This window comes from Vombatus ursinus, unplaced genomic scaffold (genome assembly GCF_900497805.2).
Source record: "Vombatus ursinus unplaced genomic scaffold, bare-nosed wombat genome assembly UNPS02014852.1, whole genome shotgun sequence".
In the NCBI taxonomy this organism is placed as follows: Eukaryota; Metazoa; Chordata; class Mammalia; order Diprotodontia; family Vombatidae; genus Vombatus; species Vombatus ursinus.
The window spans coordinates 7,304,881-7,314,096 of NW_020954630.1; the positions used below are offsets into that span (position 1 = coordinate 7,304,881).

Consider the following 9,216-nt stretch of genomic DNA (forward strand, 5'->3'; position numbering starts at 1 on the left):
GAGGTCTCAGATACATAACACTCACTTTGCAGTGTGACTCTGGCCAGGTCACTTAACCCCAATTGTCGCACCAAAAAAAAAAAAAAAAAGCTTACACGCTAGTGGAGGGATGCATCATATATACAACTAAGTATATAGAAACTGATTGCTTGCAGAACTGGGAAGGGGCTAGAGTTTTGAGGGGAAAAAGACTAGACTGTTTCTCTCTCTCTCCTCAATCCTAGTTTTCTACCGCCAACCCCGGCACCTGCCATTTTGAGGAGGATAGAAAAAAGAGGAGAAGGAAGAAGGGTTGACTAAGAAGTTTGTATCCCTCTCAGTGGTGGGGAAGCAAATTTAAGGGAGCTTATGAAGAATGCTAGACCCTCTCCCTCAGTGAAGCAACAAGTATTTATCAAAGAGCTTCTCTATTCACTAAATGCATTGTCCAAGAACTGACAATAGCGATCACTTTGTATGAAACAATATTGAATAACTTTGTTTGCTTCAACTTTTGTATTTTTACCAAGACCTTGACCCAAGTGGTAGCATTTCAGTGCCCCCATTAGTCAAAGGGAATTGTACTTCAGTAAGGGATGCCCAAGCATCCTCAAGTACTCTTCTAATGTCTCATCATGGAGTGTTCAGGACCCATACTAAAACAACAAAAAAAAAAATTTAAAAGGCCATCAAAGGTTATACCACTGAAACCCAAGTTATGTTAGGCTCTACCAAATTTGAATGACATACGGGGCAATGAAAGGCCTCTGTGTTTGTCATTTGAGGCCTAGCCTGCATTGCAAGAAAGCCTTATCCATGATATATATATTTTTTTTTTTTTGGCCACAGCAAAGAGACTATTTATACAGTCATAGAAGAGTTGGGATCTTCACTGGCAGAGTAACTATACTAATGACAGCATGAATCGTTTGAGGTATATCATTGTTAAAGGAATCCTACTATATAGTTAAAGAGAGAAAGTATCTTTAACTTTTACTGCCAATGAATGATGCGTTTGATTAGATTATAATTCAGTGCAATAGACCTGTGAGGGATCTTAGAAGTCATCATTCTAGGGGATTTTGTGTGTGTGTGTCATGGACCTCTGTAGCAGTTTAGTGAGGTCTATGGACCCCTTCTCAGAATAATATTTTTAAATATATAAAATAAAATAAATAGGCTACCAGGGAAACTAATTATATTGAAATTCAGTTATCAAAGTGTTTTTAAAAGCTTAATAGACTCCTGAAATCTATCTATGCACCATCTGTGGACCCCAGTTTAAAAAGACTTGTTTTAGTCCAATTTCTTCAATTTGTAGATGAGGAAACTGGGATCAAGAAAGAGGAAATGACTTACCCAAGGTCATACACATAATTCACAGGAGAACTGAGACTAGAGCCCAGGTCTTCGGACTTCTGGTCCAGTGCTCTGTGTGACCTTGGGAAGGTCACTTAATCTTCTGGGCCTTAGTTTTCTCATCTATAAAATGAAGAGATTGGTAGATGAACTCTGAGGTCCCTTTTATCTTTATATTATAACATTCAGCTTTCTGAGACTGTCAATATTCTATAGTAATTGTAAAGTACGTCTGGCACATAGTAAGTGCTCTATAAATGTTAGCTATTTTTATTGCTGTTATTATTAGAAAATAGACTGACAAAATTCAACATTCTGTGTTCCCAGGTGGTTGACCTTCTAATTACTAACAGAACTGGACCTTGCTTAGTTTAGATACAGGGGTGGGGAAATTTGTGAAATTTGGATTCAGTCAAAGGGCCACACTTGAAGACCTGGAGGGCCACATGTGGCCTGGAGGCCATAGGTTCCCCATCCCTGCTCTAGACCTTATATATTCCATTTCAAGAAAAATCATTCTATGAGCAATGTCTAAAGACATAGTCGTTAGCAAGTTTTCTAAGCATGAACATTCTTTCTATTCCATTTTTTTTAAAAGAATGTTGTTCAGGCATTTAGGTGGTGCAGTGATTAGAAGGCCAGGCCTGGAGTCAGGAAAACCTGAGTTCAAATTCGGCTTCAGACACTTATTAGCCGTGTGAGCCTGGGCAAGTCATTTAACTCTGTTTACCTCAAGTTTCCTCATCTATTAAATGAGCTGGAGAAGGTAATGGCAAACCACTCCCGTATCTTTGCCGAGAAAACCCCAAATGAGGTCACAGAGAGTTGAAGGCACATTCTTCAGCAAGTTTTCTAAGTTTGAACACTCTTCCTATTTCTTTTTTTTTTAAAGAATAAAACTGCTTCAAAGGTTATTATCACTTTTGATTAACTTAGACTTACACAAACAATAGCCCTAACCAGATGATGGAGTCTTTTACTGGTTCGGGAACTATGTGCAGGATTCTAAATTAAAGGTCAACAGGAAGGATTTTTAGCAATTTTATTAGGTAGACACACCACTCATTTCTTAGAAGTTTGCTTTAACTTACCCTTGTAAATCTATGAGGTAAAGTTTCCTGGTAACATAATATAGTGAGTTCATAGACTCATAGAATCATTTATAGCTTGAGGCGTTCTTCATTATCATGCAACCCAATCCTCTCATTTTATAGATGAGGAAACTGAGATTCAGAAAAGCTATGTGACTTGCCCAAGATCATACAGATAATGAATGGCAGAGCATGCATAGCCATGATAGGTGATTTAGACTAGCTAGGAAATGCTATAAGCAGATTCAGTGGAACTGATGATCTTTTCATGCCAAGATAGGGCTGTAATGAAGCATGAATGGCAGTTAGTCTAAGAAATATGTGGGTATTGATAACATAGATAAGACTGTAAGCTTAAAACCAAGTAAGCAACCCCAAATTGGAGAATGTACAAGTCCAAAGGTGAAACACAGTGTGTCAGAAACTAGGCAAATCATCAAGAGCAAGGTAAGACACAAATACAAGGAGTCAAGACAAAGCAGAAAGCAGTCAGGATGGTAAGCAGGAGACACTGTTGACAAGGCAGCTGATAAAGGTCTTATCTTCAGCTCAGGAGCTTCTGACATGCTTCTTTCCAGGCCAGTTGCCAATCCTAGGGTATGGACAGCCCAAGATCTGCCTGTGATAGCAGCAGTGTCAGAGCCTAGGTCTTTTAGCCTAGACAATTGCAGGAGAATCCTAACTGATTTCCTTACCTCCATTCTCTCTACCTTTATCGTCTACTTTGTCTACATCACTTCCAAAATAATCTTTCTAATGCACATGCCTAGCTATGCCCCTCCCCTGGCTCAAAAATCCTTGGTGCCTACTGAATGAAATAGAGTGTGAAGAGCATTAAAGGCCTTCTACAAAGATTCCAACTTAACTTTCTATGCTTATTTCATATTACTTATCTTTTGCATGTACTATACTCCAGCCAAATTGGATTATTGCCGCTCCCTGTTGGCCTACCTCAGTATGTTTGCATGGTTCCTTGTGCGTGGGATGGATTCTCGCCATCATTTCTATCTGTTCAAATCCTTAACTTTGTTCAAAGCCCATCATGGGTGACCTTAAATTTCTTCTGTCTGTCTGACTTCTCTTAAACGCTTAATCCTTTGTAACTTAAATTACGGCTAAATATAGACAGACATGTCTTTTCACTGTTCTCCATCCCCAACTAGAAGATCCTTGAAGGCAGGGACTATGTCTTTTTAGTTTAAACATTTTAATATCTCTAGCATTTAGCACAATTCATTAATAAATACTTTAATGGAATTGAATTGAAACTTTGATGGAAGATAAGAAGCTAATCATCAGGTCAAGACTAGGGATTTCAGAGAGTCCCTGTATGAAGCTAGTTGTCAGTAAGAAACCAGATGGAGTAGGTAGGAAGTTGGGTAGAGAACTGAAAACATTAATTCAAGCAGGCAAGTATGGAAACCACGAATGAACTGAGATCCTTGGACAAGATCAAGATGAATGAGCAAAATTAGAAGTGAGAGGCCAAGGGCAAAGCCAGGAAGAGGCTAGGCAAAAATATATGAAGCTAGGTCATTCTGCTGACAAGTTATCAAGTAAAAAGGAGTGCAGGAGTGTTGCAGCTTGGCGACCATGCCCAATTGTTGTCTTTAGGAGATTACCTTAGGAATTTGGTAAGTATGTTAATCTGGTTGAAGTAGGGAGAAGAGATCCTGATAATCCTTCGGTTGAATTTAGAGTCAGCAAAGTGATGAGGAAGCCATAAAACAGAGGCTCAGATCACTTTCTTTCCTTTACCATCATTCCATACCTAATTACCATCTATCATACCCCTGGTGCTTCATGCCAAGGGAACACTGTGTCCAGAGAGAATTCCAATTTGGGTAATTAGATTCCTTTGACATAATGGAAAACTCCCACTTGGGAGCTTTGTTTGGACTTTTAAAATGGATTTAAAATGGCTGTGTGTAGTTCTTGGTGGAATAGCTACCTCATTGCCCTCCAAAATGAGCCTAAATTACGGACAGTAGGTCAGTCATACTTACGTTAGTTTTGACCTGTTTATATACTTACTAACTGGATTTTTTACTCTTCCTCATACATGACCCTCCGTTTTTCTCCTCCGTGTCTTTACATTGACTGTCCCCCATATTTGGAATCATCTCCTCTTCACCTCCGGCCTTGTAATCTCTAGTCTCGAAGACTCAGCTTAGATACCACCTTCTGAAGAAGGTCTTTCCTGATCCTCTTGGCTGTGAGTACCTCCACCTAAAATCACATTGTAGCTATTTTATATTTCTGGTTTATATGCATATCTTGTCTCTCTCTCTGTAGAATGTAAAGTCTTCTTGAACTCAGGGATTGTTTCACTTTTGTCTTTACATCGCCAACACATAATATGATGGCTGGCAAAGAGTTGGTGCTTAACAACTTCTTGACGATTGATTGGTTGATTGATAAAGGCATTCAACATCGATTCATGGATTGATTCACTTAACAAATATTTGTTCAATCTTTTTCATAGAGCAGTGTGTTAGGTGCTTGGGGAAAAAATTCAGATAAGATAGATCCCTGCCCTCATGGAGCTAGGAGTGTGGTACAAGGGTTCTTTACCCAAAGTCTGTGAACTTGGTTTTAAAAAATATTTTGATAGCTACACTTAAATATAATAGATTTCCTTTGTAATCTTATGTATTTCATTTTGTGAATTTAAAGATATTGTTCTGGGAAGGGGCCCATAGGCTTCACCATTCTGTCATGGCAGTCTGTGACCAAAAAAAAGTTGAGTTCTTGGTTTAGTAGATCATAAACAGATAATTAAAATATATGCTATTATATAATAAATGTATTACAGAGTTACAAAACAAAGTATTATAGAATGTCAGACTAGGGGAAGGAGAATGAGGGAAAGTTTTATGGAGGAAATATTTCCAAGCCTGAACATTTGAATAGTCCCAGGTCTGTAGTTAGTCTTTTTGCTTTCTACTTTTTGATCTCTCTCTTTCTGTCTCTCTTTCTCTCTCTCTCTTTCTCTCTCTCTCTGAGACTGGGTCTCCTTGTCTTGCTCAGACTGGAAGTACAGTAGCTGCTTGGAGGCCCATCCCCACTGCTGATCAGCATGGAAATTTTGACCCACTCTGTTTCCAGTTTGGGCTGGTTTACCCCTCTCTAGGCAGCCTGCTCCCTAAGGGCTAACCACATTGGTACTGGGCTTAGTGCACATACCCAGTTTGATTTCATCCAACTGCATCTCAGAACTCCTGACCTCGAGTGATCCATCAGCCTGAACCTCCCCTTGTTGCAGAGAGTATAGGTATGTACCATCATGCCTGGCTTTTGAAGATAGGATCACAATGTCTCCATGATTAGTTTGGCAATGGAAAGCCTCCTTTGAATCAGGTGAGTCCTAACTGTGGCAGGGTGACTGTTTTCTTCTTTCTTTGTCCTTTTACATTTTATTCTTTCTTTTGGATTCCATCTCATGTTTAATTTCTCATTCTTCAGGAAGGTAGGCTGGAGAAAGCGATGTTAGGGGTTCTGGAGGCTTCCATGGGAGAGGTTGCAAAGAGAGATGTTGGCTCAAATAGCTGGTTTTCAGTTGTGCTTCTTCAGTGTTAATTATTGGTCCATTTGAACTTTCTCTAAAGAAGTTTGTTATCTCTTCACTGAAGTTAAATTCTTCAAGGAATTTTTCAATCCACTTTTAGTTCCTTCTTGATAGTCGGAGGAGGAGAAAACGTTAGTGAACTTGAACTTCCCGTCCTGCCATCTTATTGCCTTCATCCTTCCCTTGCCATATTCTGTGATTTCATATAACATACAGCGAACCTAACATACATTCAAATAACATTCAGGTAGTGACTTGAGCATCAGAGGAAGTTAGTCAGTAGGGTCTAGAGGCCAAATAGTAGACTGGAAATTTAGGATCTTGGAGTTTAATCCTATGTATTGCTGTCCTATACTGAGCAAATCATGTAACCTTTTCACTTGTTGACTACAGAGTGGATTTAATAGAATTAAATAGTGCCTTGGGTTTTATTGTTGTAAGTATTTAACTGTAGTCATCTTTGACTTCTCCCTCTACTTCACTCCTGTAAATATCCAATCTGCTGCTAAATCCTGTGGGTTCTTTCTCCAAAATAGCTGTCCCAGCTCCTCATTTTCAGTGCTATTATCCCAGTACAGGTTGCTGTTACTTCACCCAATGCTCTACTATTATGTTGGGAAGTCCCTGGTGAGGAAACTCATTCAGATAAGCGGCCTGTGCACCTTTTAGTGTTACAGAGTTGCCTAGGATCCTGAGAGGGTAAGTGACTTGTCCAGGGGTCATGCAGCCAGTACGGGTTAGAGACAGGCCCTGAACTCAGGCCATTCTGGCACAGGCTAGTTATTTCTCCACTTGGCCATGCTACCTTTCTCCTGCTGACCTTTCCCCTGGACTAATGAATGCAGTAGTCTCTTAACCTTAACCTGAGTGTTTCCCTCTCTGATACATCCTAAAGGTTACAATCAGAAGAATCTTTCTAATGCTAGATCTGATCATGTCAATTTCTTGAATAAAATCTAATTCCTTAGTTTGACATTTTAGGCTTTCTGTAGTTAGTTTTAACCTATTTTTCTAGTTTTAGCTTATTTACAGTACTCCATTTCATATACCATTTGATCCATTTGGCTCCCTATATTAGAAATGAATTCCATTCCCCTGTCCTTCACCCCACCTCCCCATGCCAATCTCTGTCTGTTGAAATCCTGCCTGTTTTTGAAGCATAAGTAACATCTCATCCATGAAAACTTACATAATTCCTTCTATCCCCAGAATCAGATGTGGTTTTTCTCTCCTTTTAACTGTCAAAGAACTTTGTACCCATATCATATACTTATCATGCTCTATATTATATAGGATCATAGATTTGGAGGTATAAAACACCTTCAGAAATCATCTAGTTCATAGTTCTTAACCTTTTTTTGCCTATTGTGGACCCCTTTGGCAGGCTGGTAAAGCCTACAGACCTCTTCTCAGAGCAATATTTTTAAATGCATAAAATGATATCCATAGAATTACAAACAAAACCAACTATATTGAAATACAATTACTGTCTACTTTGAATGCACCACTACTGGGAGATGTCGGCTTGCTCGGTTCACCAGATAGTAGCCTCTGCCACTGCTGCCTTAACCGTCATCACCAGCCCAGCCATTTGTGACTATGGCCAACGCCAAAACATACTTCAACATGGCCACTGATAACAAACCCCAGGCTGAGTTACTTTTGAGCAATTGGCAGTTAAGGTTCCAGAGACAGCCGAGAACTTCTGTGCTCTGAGCACTGGAGAGAACAAATGCCTTTAGTTCTGCTTTCACAGAATCATTCCTGGGTTCATGTGCCAGGGTGCTGCCTTCATGTGCCATAATGGCACTGACAGTGAGTTCATCTATGGAGAGAAATTTGCTAATGAGAACTTCATCCTGACGCACACTGGTTCTAGGATTTTGTCCATGGTAAATGCTGAACCCAACACAAATGATTCCCAGTTTTTCATCTTTGTCACTAACACTAACTGGTTGGATGGCAAGCATGTTGCCTTTGACCAGGTGAAAGAAGACATGAAGGTCATGGAATCCGTGGAGACTTTTGGGTCTTGAGTTGGCAAGACCAACAAAAGGATCACCATTGCTGATTGTGGACAAGTCTCATGAGTTTTTTGGCTTTATTTTTGTTTTAACCACAAAATCACTCTTTTATATCTGGGGGGATTCCTCTCCCTCTTATTCTGTAATCCTTGTGCACCTATTTGCTGCAATTCTCTTTGTTTTCTTATACAAGTCTGGTTAGTTTGCAGTTAAGTTTATGATTATGAAATAAAAACTAAGCCATAAAAAAAGAAAAAAAATTATGTAAGAACTCCGGTTTAGTCTGAACTCCTTCATTTTACAGGCTAGAATAAAAAGTACATCCTGTGAGGCAGATTGTCATTGTGGATAGAAAACCAACCTTAGACACGGGACTCTTCATAGCATAGATTTAGAGCTGAGAGGGATCTTAGAGATTACCAAGTTCAACCACTGGATTTTAGAGATGAAGGAAGTGGGGCAAACATGAGAGCTTACATGTCTTGCTGAGGGTCACAGAGATAGTATTTGAAATGGATTTGTGTCTTTCCTGACAACACCCTATCCATTCTGCCGTGCTGTCTTTCCAAGGAAGGCCTCCATTCAAGATCTGCCTCTGAAAAATACAGGCTCTGTGACCCTGGACAAATCACTCCATCTCACAGTGCCCCAGGCAACTCTTGTAAGGTATACATTTGCAGAACAGGTGCCAATCTGCATTGAGAATTTTTCATACCAATTAAATCATAGAACTGGTCCAAAAAAAAATCCCATGGGTCATTGACAAATTGCAAAATTACTATCCATCCTTTCCAGGTAGAAAGGAGTAAAAAATATTTAGTAGTGATTCAGGCCAGCAGTTGGCATACAAACACTTTTGAGTGGCTTGCAACTATACAGAGACACTTGTCTAAATGCTAGTGCTAGAGCCCTTGGCAAAATTATGAAGTAGGGGAGATTTGTTTTTTTATTCTGCCCCACCTCCTAACTCCTGACCCTGACTCTCTTTATCCCATCTCCCTTTTCTCTTTCCTATTCATGCTAATCTTTTATAAAGTATTACCTAAGGACTATAATAGCTTTACCCCTGCTTAAGGTGAGGCCCTTCCCAGCGGTATTTGTATTTTACCAGGGTACTCTTGAGGACCATCTTTTCTTCCTACTTAGCCAGAAAGAACTTAGAGATCAATCAGAGCTCATATGGTTCCTCCCCACT

General features: G+C 39.6%; 1 protein-coding gene across 1 annotated transcript; it reads left to right on the top strand.

The window, feature by feature from the left end:
• The first annotated feature begins 7,769 nt into the window (after window positions 1-7,769).
• LOC114027167 (peptidyl-prolyl cis-trans isomerase A-like) lies at window positions 7,770-8,033 on the top strand. Its single transcript, XM_027841099.1, has one exon. It carries the CDS (start codon window positions 7,770-7,772, stop codon window positions 8,031-8,033), a length of 264 nt encoding a protein of 87 aa, XP_027696900.1.
• The last annotated feature ends 1,183 nt before the right edge of the window (window positions 8,034-9,216 follow it).